Source organism: Lotus japonicus, chromosome 6 (genome assembly GCF_012489685.1).
Source record: "Lotus japonicus ecotype B-129 chromosome 6, LjGifu_v1.2".
In the NCBI taxonomy this organism is placed as follows: domain Eukaryota; kingdom Viridiplantae; phylum Streptophyta; class Magnoliopsida; order Fabales; family Fabaceae; genus Lotus; species Lotus japonicus.
In genome coordinates, this window is record NC_080046.1 from 49266972 (window position 1) to 49285965 (window position 18994).

Consider the following 18994-nt stretch of genomic DNA (forward strand, 5'->3'; position numbering starts at 1 on the left):
AGATTATGGGGCTATTTGTTATGGTAGAAAAAGGTAAGAGATGAATAAAAGAGAGATAGAGGGGAGATGAGGGCATCACCCTTATTTGGTATGGGAAAGTGGGGAGAGAGAAGAGGTGCAGAGACGAATCCAACACCTTTTTGCAGTCTAACTAAATTGTAGAGAAATAGACTATATGTTGTTTTTTCTACTTAGAAATTTTACACCACTGGAAAGTTGAATTCAGACGCCACAATAATGTTTACATTGAATAAAATTATTTTTAATTCTAAAAATAACTATTCACCTTTATTTTTTTCTATCATACCAAACAATCTTTCTCATTTATTTCCCAATAGTAATATTTTATTTTTCCTCTTTCTCTCCTAAACCAAACAAAGTAATATATCATGACTAAAAAAATCTCTCCTTCCCTCCCTTAAACAAATATAAAAATATTATTATAATGGGTAAAATTAATTTTTTGGTTCATGTAAAATGTGCGAGATCTACTTTTAATTCATCGTTGGAGTAAAGTCGAAAAAAAATCCCTGCCTTTAGGGAAATAACATGGTTTTGTGGAGTTCCGACAATATTGTCATGTGTCCGACTAAAGCTTATTTGGCACGCTCATGTGTAATTTTTAACTAATACTTCATCCGTTCTAGAATGATTGTAGTTTTGGGTACTTTTTCAATATTTCAATATGTTTATTGTTTTAGAATGCTAATGTATTTTCCCTCATTTTTTCCCTTATATACGCCTATTTATTGAATTTTCTCTCACTTACCACATTTCATATTAATCAACCACAACTTTTCTCTATTATCTACATTCTTTTCTATCAAAGTAGAATTTAATAGTTGCACATGATACTAGTAAAATTAAATATGGGTGTTTTAGTAAAATTATACTATCAATAATTACTCCCTCTGTTCCTGATCTTTTGTTGTTTAAGGTTATGCACATTGTTTAAGAGTGCAATCATTGATATATTTGTTGACATTAAAACACCCCTATTTAATGTCGAGTTAAAGTGAAGAAAGAGAATGATAGTTATTTGTTAAAAAACTTGTTATGATTTTGATTGGTGAAAATAAGATGTGGTAGGTGAGAGCTATAATATTAAATAAGGGTATACATGGAATAAATTGAGAAAAAAAATATTGGGTTTGTAAAATAACAAAAGTTTTAGAATTTATACCAAAAGTTAAAATAACAAAAGATCAGGAACAAAGGAAGTATCTATTTTTTTGTGCCACAATCTTAAACAACAATCTTTCTTAACGGATGAAGTATTTAGTTTGCACGTGTATGGTGAGCAAAAGCTTAATTATTTAATGGTGAGCAAAAGCTTATTTAACCAATTAATAATTGCATGGTTGCTAGCCACAATATTCTAAGGAGTAAGGACCCACAATCATGTCAATGGAAAGAGCCACACCATTTATCAATTTCAGAAGCGAAGATAAAAAACATAGCAAATCACATACTAAAATTCAGAACAAGGCAAAAGCAAAGTGGGAGTTAGAAGAAAAGCATTAGAATATTTGTTCATCATGGAAACAAACCCCAAGCAGTACACACAATAAAATGCTGAAAAGGAGACCAGTCTCATTTTCCACCTCGACGCTTGGTCTCCTTGGTTTTTCTAGCACCTTTTTGCCACTAAGAGATAGAAAACTTGTTTACTTCCATAGTCTTGCTGCATCTTCTGCAGTTTTTTCATTCTCATTCAAATCAACCGTCTTAGCTTCTGGCTCAACAACTCTTGGCCCTCTCTTCCTTCTCTTGTAAACAAGTAATGCCTTGTCAGCCTCAACCAGATCAGTGCCAGTCACATCCGGTTCCTCCCTCTGAATTGACTCCTCGGTTAAATCATTTTCAGGTTCAACTGGAACACAATGAGGGCATTTTTCAACCTGTTAATTAAATAAAACACACATCAATCAATCAATATATATTAGAAAAGAACAACTTCTAGCATGACGTGTCGCTCTCACAGGCCAAGTTAGTGACGTGTCGCTCCCAGATTAATTCTCACCTAATATTTTACATGTAAGCTCTTTCTCCTTGGCTCCACTTGCCACATGTGCCCTGATTTTTCCTTAATAAAAAAATACATTTTTAAATTTTAGATTTGATTAGGATTTAGGTTTTTTATTTCTTGATTTTATCTTAATTTATTTTTGATTTATTTTTAGAGTATTAATTAATTTTTATGGTATTTTTATTGAATTTTCGGATTTTTAATTAATTCCGGATTTTATGAGTTTTTATTGTGATTTGCTAGATTTTGATAGTTTTTATCTATTTTTATTTAGTACATTTTTAAATTTTAGATTTGATTAGGAATTATGTTGTTTATTTCTGTATTTTATCTTAATTTATATTATTATTTATTTTTAGAGTATTAATTATTTTTTATGGTATTTTTATTGAATTTTCGGATTTTTAATTAATTTCGGATTTTATGAGTTTTTATTGTGATTTGCTAGATTTTGATAGTTTTTATCTATATTTATTTAGTACATTTTTAAATTTTAGATTTGATTAGGATTTATGTTGTTTATTTCATGATTTTATCTTAATATAAAATCTGTGATAAGTGATTTAAATCAATAATACATCCCATCAGCAAAAACCCTCTTAAAACCTGCCTACTTCCACTATCTCCTCCATGGAATTCATCTCCTCCATACAATTTTCATCTTATCTCTCCACTGAACGGAACCACCCCCACAAAATCATCTCATCTCTCAACGGAACCACTTTGCCATCGACTTGCAATCGCATCCCTCCGATTTGCTGCCTTGGACTGATTGGGAAGGTTGCAGATGGAGATTTCAAATTATTTTCTTTCTTTGCTTGCATAATATGTTATGGTTTTTTTCAATTTTATTTTACTTTACCTTTAACTTTCATTCACTCATGTTTGACTTCAAGGTCAATTTCGTTCATCACTTGCCATGCTAATTTCAAATTCTTTTCTTCAGGTTTTTTTTTATAGATATTCCACCAAAAGAGATTCTTTGGAAGCCATTGATGGTGAGTCCATTTTATATTCTATATGAAATTTTGCAATATTTTGATTTGTTTTTTATGTTTTCTGATTCTCCTTTGTATGTGATTCTATTTTATTCGTTTTTCTTAATTTGCATCTAAAATTTGTGTTCTATGTTATAGGAGGTGAAACGTTGATCTGTGTATGTTTTGATTAACCTAATCATTGTCAGTGAAGTGGATTGAGGGAGTGAAAGAATTGAGGGGAGAGAAATGAGAAGTTGTAGATTTTTTTCCTTGCAACTTTTTTATTTGGTAATTTTTTCTTTTTGCCTGCTTCTTGCACCGAGAAAATTAATTATTATTGTTGGTGCTTGCCGTTACAACTACAGAACTACATATCATGGATGCGATTTTACTGCTTATCTTTGTTCGCTCAAGCTATACTATTGAGGTTAGACTTTTAAAATTGGTGCTATCCTTTCTAATATGCTAAACGCCTAAACCAATGTTCTAACAATAAATTGATTTCCTTGGCTTCCCTGGAAACATTTGACATGAATTTATCCGTAGGTACAGAACGAAAATGAGGTGCATACCTCTTTCTGACTACACTCTCTGATTCTCAGCTAGCTGAAGATGAAACATGATTGATGACTCAAGATCTTAACTTGCTCTCATTTCAAGTAAGCCACGAAACATGTGAGACCAGTACTCATGGAGGTTTTTCTCAGTCCATTATATGTATATATTACCAGATAAGAGATAGAGATGTGTGTTTAGTGTTGCACTATTGTGATACATATGTATATATTCACCAGATAAGAGATAGAGATGTGTGTTTGGTGTTGCACTACTGTGATGCATATATAGTTTTACTGACTTAGTTCATCAATTCTACATCTATCTATCATCATTACATATATTAAAAGTCACTTTTCGAAGGCAATATTAGATTTTATAATTAATCATTGTTCTACTATGGTTCAATTAATCAAACTTTAGTGTGATTGGAAGTCTTGCTTGCATGAGTGTGTAATTATCACATTACGATTTAGTATCAGCATATGTTTTTGATTTGGTTATTGTACTTTCAACAACAGTGCTACATAAAGCAAAGAGTTGTTTTAGCCGTTCAACAAATATAATGGGTCTAAAATTTCTAGAGGGGTTTTCTTCCATTCATCTTCTTTAGTAGCATGTGATTAGTTTCCCCTTACAAATAGATCTTATTGGTTATGGAAACCACTGGAAAGCCATAGCCAAAAAGTGGCTTCAATTCATTCTTTGGCTTTCATATCTGTCAGCAAATTTGATTGCTATCTTTGCACTATCATAGCTAGATTGATGTTGTACATATTGTTATTATGTTTGGTGGTCTTTAGTCTATCCTACTCTAACATGTCTATCAATCTTACTTCATGAGTTCTTGATTTTTTGTTACATAGAATGCAGATACGGCTGGAAGCTGCTGATTTGGAAGCAAGTTTCATTTGAATTATCATGAGTTCATATTAATTCATGTTAAAGTTGGACAACAATTAGGAATAGCACCTAGGATTGCTGCTGATTTAGAAGCAAGTTTCATTTGATTTTTTAATTAGAAATAAATATTTGAATGATTTAAATTCAAAATGTGATACCTTCTTACTTTATGAAGTGCTTTTTTATGCCAGAGAACAGACTCTGGTTGCAGTGAAAACAAAATTTGCATATGATGTTAGGTACTGTATGAAATTTGTGAGTGTGTTTGTGGATAATTTATAAGAAAAACGGTGGTGATAGTGAGGTAGAGAAATCTGAGAGAGATTTTGATGTAAATGGAGATTTTTCTTTCTTATGAGATTGGACTTTTAACCCTTATCCACACCATTCGAATTTTCCATTACTATTATTTTCGACACGTATGTCACTGACAAATAATAATTAGGTTCTGATGTAATGTATATTCTTTGTAATGGAGAATTAAGTAGTTGTTTTTAAGAGTCCTTTATATATAATCCAGATGCAAACAGTATGCACTCAGCTATCACTTGAGCACTAGAGCAAGTAAAGGAAGCATACTACGACTGCTTTACTATTCTGAATTTTTTTATCGCAGAAATGCTCCGGTAAGTACAACAAGCTCAAAAGCAGAATAGCATGATGAAACTACTAAATATTATTAATGAACCAAACCTTTCAGTTCCAAACTGTCAAGACCTTCGCTAGAAATTTGTTCTAAAGTACGCCCATTAGTACTACTATAAGAGCAAAGCAACATGCTTCTTATATTGGGAGATAGACAAAAGCAGAGGTTGCCTTAGTAAGCTTTCTAACCTGGATCAACAGAAAAAGCAACTGAAACTCGATCGATGAAAGTTGGAATGACAAGGTTTACTCTTAAAGTCTTCGGTAGGAGGAGGATACAAGAGATTGACCTTGAAGCAAGCGAGGTATGGTGGGTGTCATCATCTTCATCGATATTACCCACCAGATAGACTTGAGAAAAGACTTTCAGGCATCCTGAGAGTAAGGAGAAGCTGGATCTAAATGTATTAGAAAGAGCCTAAAAGCTTTTATATATAGGAAGAATATTTTACATGAAAATACTTCTACATAAAAATAAATGTTAATAAGATTTCATCGGAATTTTTTTTTTGTTACAAGAAAAACATAATATAATATAGTTTGATGTTAATTTTTTACTACATAATAATATAGTCCACTTTAATTTTTTTGTACAAATTATTATAAGAGTTAAATTCTCCTACGGGAAGAAATATATTTTAACAAGAAAGTACCTTCATTAAGTATTAATTAATGTATCAAATACAATAACAAATTTCGCGGTACATTCTTTTTTTTCTAAGATTAAAATGTGTTCTGAATGCTTTATTGGTGATTCTTCATATCTATAATTTGTGTTATTGTCTTTAGGCTCATGAAGAATGTGAAACGACTTCATGTTGATATGGGTCAAACTTAGTTTATTTTATTGTGTAAAAAATGAACTCGCATAATCACGTACATAAAGAATCTTTTCTCTTTTTTTCATTGTAGATTAAATCAACTATTGTTTATTAGCCATCATTAAACCACATCCCCTAATATGTTTTGCATAATTTGAGATTTGGTTAACCAATTTTTTTATTAGTTATTTAATTGTACGAAGTTCAATCTATGCAACAAGGGTTTTAATTTAAGACTTTTTGTCCACTTTGCTCATCATTTCATACTCTTATATTTCATCAGTTGTTTATTATATTTTTAATGATCAAAGTATTAATTGACCTATCAAATATAATAGATGTATTCCCCGTGCAACGCGCGGGTAAAAAACACTAGTTAGTTATTAAAACTGGTACATAAACAAATAACAAAGCTTCTGATTTCAAAAACTTACATCTGATCTAATCAAGCTTTCCAGCTTGCTACCCCAGCTGCGCTATTCCTACAAGTTTTGTATTTAAAGACAGCGGGCATTGTCGAGACACTAGGATTAAGACCCGTGCGATGCACGGGCCCCTAATACATTATTTCATCTGATTTTATTAATGATTGAATTTTATATAAGCAACTGACGTTGAATGGTTAAAATTACAATGTTCCACGAATGTTTAATATTTATATATTATCATTTCCTTAACATGATTAACTAAATTCGATTTAACAATTCAGGTATTAACCATACAAAAAAATTTCAAATCCATCATACTACATGATTAAAAATAAAATAATTTATAAAAGATTAAGATTATATGTGCAATTTGGTTGTGAATAGTATTTAATGTTGGTAAAACCTAATGAAGCTTTGATGCTAATTATCGTCACATTTATAATAATTGGAAAAAATTTCACAGCCCTAAATTATATAAAAATTGGGCGAATATGTTGAAGCATTTGAGAATTAAACTGAAAAAATAGTAACAACTTAGATTTAAAGAACTTCTTAACATGTTTTTTTGGTACATCACTTGGCTATGGTGACTCTTTGACATGAACACGAGGTGCAGGATACCAGGCTCAAAAACCCGGACAACTACCTCTTATGTGTCGATCGCTAGCGCATCCAGGGCCACGACGGCCGGCGACCAGCGGAGTTGGAGAGGCCTGGCCTGATCTAGAAATGCTATAAAATCTTTAATAATACACACAAATATAAATAATATGGTTCATAATTATTACTAATACAAATAACAAAATATAGTGAGATGCACGAGTCATGTCATTTTTAGTTTTTGAATTTGAAGTTAAGAAAAATATATAGTAAAATATTAAAAATAAATATTGATTTTTACGACTATAATTATAATATTATATTATAAAATTTGAGTTTACTATCACATGAATTAAGTTTTCATTATATATTTTATCTCATTATCTGATAAAATTTTGAAGAGTAAGGTCATTTTAAACATTTTAAACATAAAATAATCAACACAACTAATAAATCTTTCAAGTGAATAAAATGATTTTTCTTTTCTTGACAACAAAAAAGAAAGACTTTGTATTTTTTTTTGTTTACAAAAGGACTATGGATATAAAAGCGTACTTCACCATTATGTTATTTATCACTTTTTTAAAGTACACATTGTTAATTGTACATTCAAAAATATCTAGTATTACTACTAAATTTGGGATTAAATGTTTGTGCGTGTATATGTCTTACAAAGAAATCCAATTGGGAGTTCGATTGTCAAGTGAAACAACTTTACACCACAAATTCATGTTCAAGTTTTGGGGTATTTGCAGCCATGAAGAAATGTGAAACTTAAATTTTGGCTTGAATTTCAATGCATGCTCATTTAGATGGAGAAAATTTTATATCCTTCCCCACAAACAGGCTCATCATAAACAATTCTTAACAACTCATTTATACAAATTCATTATAATACAATAAACCCAACATATAATCAATTAATTTGCAGCATATATCATCATCCCATCCTAAGGTTAGTGCATGATTTGTTAAACACTTCAGAATCCTCCAACACATAAGTCAGCATTCCATGTCATTGCCAAATTAATTTAAATCTTTTTTTTTTGAAATAAATTTAAATCTAAAAAACCAAAAAATAGTATATCACCAAGACTAATGTCAGCACTCAGTTATGAGATAATAACAAACTATCAAGGATGTACATTCTACATTTAGTAGGAGTCAACACCTTATGACACTTGGACCCATGATACAACTGTTTTCAGTCATGAATCACCCATATAACTTCTGGCAACATAATGAATAATTCATCTTGTTAGATGAAATCAACAAAGTACCCATATAACAGTTCAAAAGGAGCCAGCTATTCTCCCTCACAATCATCCTCTTCTTTCCACCTTGCATTCAACCACAACATGAGCACAAACACCTGCATCAGCCACAACAAAACCAATTTGATACTATGTTATTTACACATTGCAGACTATAGACATTTTTGGTTGCAACTTTTTTACTCTTTCGAATAACATTGTCTCCAAAACCGGAGTACAAGCAACAAAGTTTAGTTTGCCATCAGAAATATTTTTTGCTGCAACATGAATGCGGTCCAATATGGATTGAGCCCAATTAACTTTTTCAAAATTCTCCAAGTCATTTGCATGCTTAAATATGGAACTCCTCACAAAAGATTTATCGCTTGATGGTAGCAAAAACTGATCAACAAGGAAAAACAGCAGTAACTTCTTATACTGAGTCTTTTCTACTTCACCATTCACTGGCATGTTCTTCAATATATTCTTCAAAGTTTGGGAGCTTAATTCCCTTTTTGTCCTTTTCCCTATTCCTATTTTTGTCTGATCTCCTTTGTTTTTTTTCTCCTTTTTGATTACATCAGCCGAGTACCGCTTCTTGAGATCATCAATAAAGGTGGGATATGTAAACTTTGGTAATGTCAAAGGAACTCCATCCGCCTTAATTCCCAGCACCTCAGCCACCTCCTTGGCACAGAAAGATATTGAAGTTCCATCATTTAACATGAACTTTTTATCATTGTACCTTTTGCTTATATTCAACGTAAGGTTTGTTGAATTTTCTCTTAGAAGCCCACCCTTCCTCATTCCTTGTAGCAATGGACAAGTCCCCTTGTTCGAATTCGAAGTCGAAGGACCCATAGTGTCCCTACATATCAGAAAACATCCATATGTTCGGAAGCAAGTCAATCCAATCGTAAACTAATCAATTAAATTTCACAAACACAATTCAAATTAAGACCAAAACACTCACTTGTTTGTTGGATTACCGGAAGTGGCCACATCCGGCACCCCCTTCGAGTGGTTGACGTTATCATCCGACGAACTCATAATGATAGAAATGAGATAACTGAAAATGGAGGTTTGAAAATCGAGCGTGAAGAACGAACTACAGCAATTACAAACTAACCTACAAAATGTACAAAATCCAAACTGTGAAGAAAGAAGAGAAACGTACCACAATGCAGCTGTATGAAGTGTAGATTTTACATAGCCGCATGTATAAAGTTGTTGGGTTTTTGAGAGAGAGAACAAACTCAGAGTGATTTGAGAGAGAGAGTAAAAGTGGGAGGAAATTGATTCTATTGATTTCTGTTATGCATTCAATACACATTGACCCTTATATAGTCAACACATTCTAACAACATTAAGACTAATGATTAAGGCATTAATTACTCACTTAATTAATGCCTAACCCTAACTACTAATTTTGTATTAACTTCCAACACCCCCCCATAATGCAAAATTCTGGACAGATTTAGCAGTAAAAAACAGCATTACAAATGCTTAAAAAACCTACTAACACCATCCATCACTTCACACACTTAGTAACAACTAAGTATTCTACTGGATGAAAGTAACACCAATTAGTCTTCTAAAATCTTTGAACTTGTCTGCACGTAATGGCTTTGTCAGAATGTCTGCAAGCTGTAGGTAAGTACTGCAGTGCTTGATTCTAATCTTTCCTTTGCTGACTTGATCTCTGAGAAAATGGTACTTGATCTCTATATGCTTGCTGCGTCCATGTGATACAGGGTTCTTGGACAGGTCTATAGCAGATCTATTATCCACCAGTAACTCCACATAATCACCAACACTGATTTGCAGCTCAAGAAGCAAAGTATGGAGCCATAATGCTTGACATGCAGCTGAGCAAGCAGAGATGTATTCAGCCTCACATGTTGAGAGAGCAACTACTGATTGCTTCTTAGAACACCAAGAGATAGGAGCACCTGCAAAGGTAAAAATGTACCCCATAGTACTCTTTCGATCCACCAAGTCACCACACCAGTCAGAGTCTGAATAGGCTACAAGTTGTAGCCCAACCTTCTCATCTTGGAATGGAAACAAGATGCCAAATGATAATGTTCCTTTCAAGTACCTCAGAATTCTCTTGGCAGCTATCAAGTGAGGATGTCTTGGCTCACTCATGAACCTGCTTACTAAGCCAACACTGTATGAAATCTCAGGCCTAGTGTGACAAATGAACCTTAGACTCCCCACCATTTGTCTAAACTCAGTAGCATCAACAAGAGCTTCACTCTCACATTTATCAAGCTTGAGATTCACATCAGCTGGAGCCTCTGAAGCATTGCAATCCCACATCTGAAATTTCTTCAAAACTTCCATAACATACTTCCTTTGATGCATAAACAACCCTCTGTCAGTTTGCATGAACTCCAAGCCCAGGAAATATGACAAAGCACCAAGATCAGTCATCTCAAATTCTTTCTTCAAGTGACTCTTGAGAGTTTCAATTCCTGAGATGCTGCTGCCTGTGATCAGTAGATCATCCACATAGAGGCAGAGAAACAAAGCTCCATGTTCCTGATTTGCTAGAGCTTTAAAATAGAGACCATGCTCTACTGAGCATTTCAGAAACCCAGACTTGACTAAGAAGGAATCAATCCTTAATCCTTTTGTTCCAAGCTCGAGGGGCTTGCTTTAAGCCATAAAGAGCTTTCTTGAGCTTGAGTACCTTGTCTTCATTTCCTTTTAGAACAAAACCAGGAGGTTGCACTACAAACACCTCTTCTTCTAGTGGACCATTGAGAAAAGCTGATTTGACATCTAACTGCCAAAGAGTCCACTTCTTCCAGGTTGCCAAAGCTACTAACAATCTCACTGTCTCTAGCCTAGCCACTGGTGCAAAGACTTCAGAGTAATCAAGGCCTTCTTTTTGCATGAAACCTCTGGCAACTAACCTGGCCTTGTGCTTTGCAATAGTGCCATCAGGTCTAAGTTTGGTCTTAAAGACCCATTTAACAGTAATAGGAACCTTATGAGCAGGCAGTGAAACAAGTCCCCAGGTATCATTCTTCTCGATGGACTTCAGTTCCTCTTTCATAGCCTCTTTCCATACTTGACTAGAGAGAGCTTCTTCAAAACTAACTGGTTCAGAATCAGCTAACATGGCTATAGATTGCACAAGATCTCCCTCATCATTAATTAATAGCATCATCAGTGAACAGTTGATATTCTCTGAGATGTGGAGGGAGGCTTCTCATTCTTGATGGTCTATTGTTCAAAGAAGGAGGAGTAACTGGAGGAGCTCCTGGTTGTTGTACTGGAGCCACTTGAGATGCAGGTTGTTGTATCTCATTATCTTCTTCCCAGTCAAGTAATATACTTGTCAAAGTGGGGGACAACTCTTTCAAATCCTTCCATGAACTGGCTTCATCAAAGTACACATCCCTGCTGAATAAGACTTGATTTGTCTTGGGATTGTATAGTTTATAGGAACCTGTAGAGTTGTAGCCCACAAACACCAGAGCCTCACTTTTGTCATCCAGTTTCTGTCTTCTTTGATCAGGAATATGCCTATAGCAAAGAGAGCCAAATATTCTAAAGTGTGTCACTGAAGGTTTCACTCCTGACCATACTTCATCTGGAACCATGTCTTGAACTCTCTTAGTAGGACATCTATTGAGAACATATACAACTGTAGACACAGCTTCACCCCAGAAGCTATGAGGAAGAGATTTGGTTTTCAACATGCTACGAACCATATTCAGGATAGTCCTATTTCTCCTTTCTGTTGTGGGGTATAAGGAGCTGTTATCTCATGAACAATTCCCTCTTCTTTGCAGAAAGTGCTCATTTCTCCTAAAGTGAATTCACCACCACCATCAGTCCTAAGGACTTTAATGGCCTTCTCTGATTGCTTCTCAACTAGACTCTTGAATTCTTTGAATATAGAAAACACTTCACTCTTCAGTTTAACGAGATACACCTAAATCTTTCTACTCCAATCATCAACAAAAGACACAAAGTATCTACTTCCACCAAATGATGGTACTGGGAAAGGACCACACACATCTGAGTAAAAAATATCCAGAAGTCCATTTGCTCTTGAGGGTGTGAAATTGCTAAAGGAAGTTCTCGGTTGCTTGCTGGTCAAACAACAATCACACACTTTGCTAGGATTCTGAATTGGAGGTAATCCTTTTACTAGGTTCTTTGATCTCATCATAGTCAAGTCTTTAAAATTCAAATGTCCAAATCTCCAATGCCATAACCAGGCATCTTCAGTTAAAACTGAAGCGTTTAGACATTGAGATTCAAAAGCCTTGAGTTGAACATGGAAAGTTCTATTTGAGGACAGCTTTGTTTTCAAAATCTTTCTACCTGAAGGATCAAAAATTTCCAGGAACCTTTTCTTCATGCTAACATCAAAATCCTTCTCAACTAGCTGCCCCAAACTAATCAGATTACTAGTCATGCTAGGAACATACCATACTTCAGCTAATAATACTTGCTGGCCCTTTTTATCACTGAACATAATATCACCCATACCCTCAGCATTCAACATTCTACCATCAGCAAATCTAACACTACTTTTTCTATTCTCATCAAAATTTATCAGCCAATCTCTATGTCCTGTCATATGGTTGGAACAGCCAGAATCTAAACACCACTTTTCATTACTATCAGCATCACCACTTGTTACCATCATCAATAAGAGAGGTGTTTCAGAAGAAGTTACCTCATGATCTTCTTTTGCAAGATTCACCTCATCATGCTGTTTGTCCTTGTGATTTTCACCTTGACCAGGAGGTGCTTTGCATTCAGATGAGAAGTGACCAATTTTGCCACAATTGAAACATTTGATGCGTTTCCTATCAAATTTTCTTCTGCCTCCACGCCAGTTGCTGGAGCTACCCCTTTTGCCAGAATCTTCATCAGGGTTGTGTTCAGCCTTGTCCTGATCCTGATTCTTCGAGTTGCTATTCTTGGAATCATACTTGGTATCTTTACCTTTACCACGACCACTCTTGTATCCACCTCTGAAACTACCTCCTTTCTTGGAGGCCTGAGCCTGCAGTGCTTGATCCTGAGACTTGTTGGTGGACCTCTCCATGAGCCTCTGCTCATGTGCTTCAAGAGAACCCTGAAGATCCTCTATTTTCAGAGTGTCGAGCTTTCTTGATTCTTCAATCGCAACAACAATGTGATCAAAATTTGGAGTTTGAGTTCTCAGAATCTTCTCCACAATGGTCTGATCTGTAATCACCTCTCCATTTGCCTTCATAGTGTTCGTATGTGTGATCACCCGATTAAAAAATTGAGCAATCTTCTCGTTCGATTCCATTTGCATCAGCTCGTATTGTCTTCTCATCGTTTGCAAGCGAACTTTCTTCAGTTGCTCAGCCCCTTCGTTGCATGTTTCCAGAATCGTCCATGCTTCCTTTGAAGATTTTGCCGTTGAAATCTTCTCGAAGTGAGCTTCATCAACACGTTGATGCAGAAGACAAGTAGCTTTGAAATCCTTCCGTTTGTTCTCTTTGTGCGCAGCGGTTTGTGCCTCCGTGGGTGCTTCTCCAAGAACAGGGAACCCATTCTCAACAATCTCCAAAACTTCTTGGAAACCCATAATCGCCTTCATCTGAACGCTCCACCTCTTCCAGTTTTTCCCATTGAGAACCGGAAGATTCATCGGAATGCCTGTGTTCGTCGAAGCCATCTCTTTATTGCGAGTCCAGAATCAAGAACAACCCAGAAGCAAAACGAATCAAGGAAGAAGATGACGCGGTGGTAACCACGGTGACGAACGCCGGAGCGAGACGGTAGAGCGGTGAGGAACGCCGGAGCGAGACGATGCAGTCAATCACAGGTCGAGGACGAAAGCTCTGAATACCAGTTTGTTGGGTTTTTGAGAGAGAGAACAAACTCAGAGTGATTTGAGAGAGAGAGTAAAAGTGGGAGGAAATTGATTCTATTGATTTCTGTTATGCATTCAATACACATTGACCCTTATATAGTCAACACATTCTAACAACATTAAGACTAATGATTAAGGCATTAATTACTCACTTAATTAATGCCTAACCCTAACTACTAATTTTGTATTAACTTCCAACAAAAGTGTGCTCCAAATGCAGCTACAATTGGAATGTGAAACATGAGTAGAAGGCCAAATGTGATTCCAAATGTTTATGAGTAGAAGGCCACTCCACAACAGAAGGAACTCTATTTATATTAGAGGCATTAATCATGATTGATGACTGATGAGAGAATTTGTTAAGTCTCATTAAGCAATCCAAGATGGCAGATTAATTGCAAACATGGGAAATATGCATGCCATGAGAATGAAGATAATGGAAAGAAAAATTTATGGGGAAGAGAACCGTAACTTAAAGGGTGGTGGTGACTTTTTTTTGGAAATTGAGTGGGATTTAATAAAAAAACTACTTAAATTTAAAATTTAAGCAAACTTTCGAAAAATAAATAAAAAAAGAAGAAGAAACTGAATTTTAAGAAGGGGGAAACACCGAAATTTAAAAAAGAAAAAACGAAAAAATGGGTTTGAACGTGAAAAACATAAAAAGCAGCATAGGGAATGAAATATAAGTAGTTAAAAGGCACCATTATAGAATAGAGAGATAGTGAATTTGAGCCAGAGGTCAGTAGCGAGAGTGGAGAGCGTAGATTCTTCCACCACCTTCCTCTTCTTCGTCCCAAACACTGTTGTTTAGTGTGGGTAATTCGCTCTGTGCTCTGAAGTGAGTATTTCTCTTCCTCTCTAGTGCTTTGATTTCATCTCTCATATGATGCGTTCTACTGTTTTTTCCTATTTTGGTTTCCCTTTTCATGATTGTTTCTGCTTGTTTGGAGCTTCATGATTGTTCTACATGTTTGGAGCTTCATAGGTATTTCTCTTCATGATCGTTTCCCTTTACCAAGATGTACATGCGAATTGAAGGAGTGTCTGTTAAAATTGGGAAGACATTGTTGCCAATTTTTCTTATTTTTATGGGGAATCTAGAAAAAAAAGCAACTATCTCATTCTTATTTGTTGATTTCACTAAATTCCATTCCATGGTTATAAAAACTGAATCGGACCGGCCGGTTCGACCGTTTGAACCGCCTGGGAGGAAAACCGGCCGGTTTGCGATTTTGGGCGGTTTTACGTTTTTTTTGGAAAAGTGGGCTCGGCCATGCCCAATTTGACGGTAGCTTCCCCGTTCTTCTTCCCCTCAGCTCAACGTTGCTCCGCCTCTGGGCGACGAATTCATACGCAGCGTTTCGGGAGGACGCACGAACCGGTTCGTAGTTCGGTGGAGTGTGCAGCGAATTCGGAAACCCTTGTTTCTGTATACAACAGCCATTGTATACTAGTTTTTCAGGTCAGGAAAATGGTTTCGTGTTTCGCTATTTAGTATTGAATTTCTGATTATGGTTCTATTTAGCATATTTGAAGTTCTGATTCTTGTTCTATTTAGCATATTTTATTTGATTAAGTTTTGAAAATGGCTAGCAATTCTCAAGTTTAAGACTTGGTATGGTTAGGGTTCCATTATGTTTTGAAAAGGAGAGTGCTTCCTTCAGTGTGGGCAAATAAATATTGAATTTGCATAACATATTCAAAGTGTTTGGAATATGTGAATTAAGGTTGATGACATATAGTGTGTTAGCTTTGTTTCTGAAGGAAGCTTGATGCTATGTCATGATCTAACTCCAGCTCCTGGTGCATTGATTACATTTATATTAAGGAGTTCTATTTGCGCTGAGAAGCTTTTTAACGCCATGGCTAACTGTATAATTTAATGTTATTTATTTATTTGTTATTTCTTTCAGTGAAAATGGGAAATGATGACAATCTAAAGACATGGGTATCAGATAAGTTGATGTCGCTACTGGGATATTCTCAGCCCACAGTTGTACAGTACATGATTGGACTATGTAATTCATCTTGGACAATTTTCTTATCCTTAAAGTTCTTCTATGTAATCATTTTGGAAATTGTATGTTGGTACTCGTGTGAAATATTATGGTAATGTTTTTTTGGTATTGTAGCCAAGCAAGCTACGTCACCATCTGATTTGGTGGGCAAACTAGTGGACTTTGGCTTCTCATCAACGGACACCCGTGCATTTGCAGAAGAAATTTTCTCAAGAGTTCCTCGTAAATCATCTGGCTTAAATGTGAGTTTTTGATCTAAGGCACAATGTAAATATACTGCTATTTTCGTAGTGTTTATTTAGAAAATCCTTTTCTGTAGAAGAACTAAATATCTGCTGGCTATTGATTCTCTTTTATCCTAATACCAGCAATATCAGAAACAAGAGCGAGAAGCTGCAATGTTAGCAAGGAGGCAGAAGACTTACACAATCTTGAAGGATGATGAAAATAGCGATGATGACAATGTTGGTGGTGAAGATAAATCTTCAATAACTACTGCTTCTTCATCTAGAAAGCTAGATAAAAAACGCTTCAGGAAGAAAACTGAAGTTCAGGATGATCAAGATGATGAGGTAAAGTGCTCATTAACCTATTTGATTCACTTTCATATTTCTTGCTCATGGTAAGCTGCTGATGAACAGTTATTCTAACAGTATGTGACTTGTTTTGACCAAATGCAATCCTGCAGGTAATTTCAAGAAAAGAAAGGGAGAGACAAGTTAAGAGAAGAATTTCCCCTGATGAAGATAATAGTTCAGAGGTGCCTTTTTTTAAAAAAAAAATGTCTAGATATACTTACATATAACATGGATCTGCAACTGATACTGGTCATGAAATTCTTGCTACTGCTTATTTGATTTTGTTGGGCTGTCATGTCAGATATCTGTTTTTCACTGGTTGCGTTTCAGCGAGCTTTATTAAGATTCAGCTGAACTAATCATTGAGTTTCTATCTCTGTTCTTGTGATGTTATTAGTCCCCTTGCTTTGTTATACCATATGTTCCATGGTGGCGCTGAGCCATTATTGCCTGTCTTAAATATGATTTATGTTCCCAAAAGAAGATTTTATGTTGATTTGGTTTTTTTATCATACGAAGGGCGAAGTGTTGTTTTTTTAATTTATTTTTTTACCTTTGCATATATGATTCTTTAGTACATCAGTTTTGTAAAGCCATTATTATTTTTTTAATATCTGTCTCTTCTCTTGATGTGATTACTTGTCTATTTGCAAACAGTCAGAAGAAGAAAGATTGAAAGATCAAAGAGAGAAGGAGGAATTAGAGCAACATCTGAGAGAAAGAGATGCAGCAGGAACTAGAAAGGTACTCATTGTGCATTCATTTATAGTATATTTTCCTGTTTTACATTTTCTTTTTCTTCATTCTAATTGGTTGAATTGTTTCTCGATTGCCAGTTGACTGAATCGAAATTAACACGAAAGGAGGAAGGTATGCCCGTGGATTGTTAAACTTATATACATGTACGCATATAAGTGAATGCATGTTAATGAGCCTTTATGTCTATTTGTTGGTTTTGTCATCTTGTTTTGTCTGTCTTCCAACAGAAGAGGCAACTCGAAGATCTCAAGCTGCAGAGCAGGATGGTATTCAAAGTTTGAGGTTTGTTATTATATATATATGTGTGTGTGTGTGTGTGTGTGTGTGTGTGTGTATTTATTTCATGCCTTCTTTACTTGTGAGAAGTACTATAAAAATCTGCCATATGCTGGATAATGTTAAGATAAGGTTCAGAAAAAAGTTATTCTATTTTGGGGGTATATTGGAGTATGGCTTGTTGTTTAAGGAGAAAATGCAATTGATTTCTCTTGTAATAGTTTAAACTTGTCATTTACAGTTTTTCTATTTCCTGTCCTGTTTCAGAAAGGTTTCAAGGCAAGAATACTTGAAGAAGAGGGAGGAAAAGAAATTAGAAGAACTGAGGTATGATTCACTTCAGTTTCTTTTGTTTTCTTAAGGTTAATTGTTCAGATATGATTTTCTGTCAATTAACAAATGATAATTTGTTATTTTAACTTTGCCTTTTTGTATGTTATAAACTTTTAATGATAATGGTTAGTTGTTCTTTACTTGAGTTTAATAATTTTTGGCATGGTTATTGTAGAGATGATATAGAAGATGAGCAGTATCTATTTGAAGGTGTGAAGCTTACTGAAGCAGAACAAAGTGAGCTGAGGTAATTTACCTGTTTGCTGCTTTCTTGAATTCCCCCCCCTCCAATTTTTCATTTGTTTCTGAGACATTTTCATTTCTTCATTTTTGTTTTCCCTATTGTGTCACCTAAATTTATGTAAAGGAAATGCTATACCTGACTTTGGTCTCAACCCTAGTCTCTCTTTTGTTTTTATTTCAAACCCTAAATTCAAGCTGTTGGATTTGGTTTCTTTCTGCTAGAAGTCCCATATTGGCTAGAGATATGGCCAAACAAGTGTTTATAAAGGGTAGAGCAACCCTCAACTCTCGAGCTAGCTTTGGGTTTAGTTAGGCCTCCCTAATTCTAATATGGTATCAGAGCCTATCCTAGATCCACTTGTTGTTGAGACCTCCCATATTTGGGCCACCCGTAGATGTTCATTCCACGCTCCATGTTCATTCCACGCTCCAGATGTTCAGCCCTGGGTGTGAAGGGGTGTGTTAGAAGTCCCCCATTGGCTAGAGATATGGCCAAACAAGTGTTTATAAAGGGTAGAGCAACCCTCAACCCATTGTATCTATTACAATAATATCCCTAGGTATTAACTCCAATACTTCCTTTCTAAATTTAGAAATACATGAAATCTGCCAATGAACTATTTTAATTGTTTACTTTTTTTCTTTGACTAGTGTGGTAATGGTAGTATATACTTTGATAATACTTAATA

The 18994-nt window shown here is 35.0% G+C and overlaps 1 protein-coding gene across 2 annotated transcripts in view; it reads left to right on the forward strand.

Annotated features, from left to right (window-relative positions):
* Positions 1-14781: 14781 nt before the first annotated feature.
* Positions 14782-18994, forward strand: part of LOC130722613 (pre-mRNA-splicing factor ATP-dependent RNA helicase DEAH1) — a 31720-nt gene continuing 27507 nt past the window's right edge. Inside the window, exons 1-11 of one of the 2 annotated variants that reach the window (XM_057573407.1) lie at positions 14782-14936; positions 15415-15560; positions 16012-16116; positions 16231-16358; positions 16485-16688; positions 16805-16876; positions 17352-17438; positions 17531-17564; positions 17681-17735; positions 17997-18056; positions 18238-18309. In XM_057573407.1, coding sequence (XP_057429390.1) covers positions 16017-16116; positions 16231-16358; positions 16485-16688; positions 16805-16876; positions 17352-17438; positions 17531-17564; positions 17681-17735; positions 17997-18056; positions 18238-18309 — 812 coding nt within the window. In that variant the 5' untranslated portion in view covers positions 14782-14936; positions 15415-15560; positions 16012-16016. Of the gene's footprint in view, positions 14937-15153; positions 15561-16011; positions 16117-16230; positions 16359-16484; positions 16689-16804; positions 16877-17351; positions 17439-17530; positions 17565-17680; positions 17736-17996; positions 18057-18237; positions 18310-18994 lie in introns of those variants that run through there. The other variant, XM_057573406.1, reaches the window with a different exon arrangement.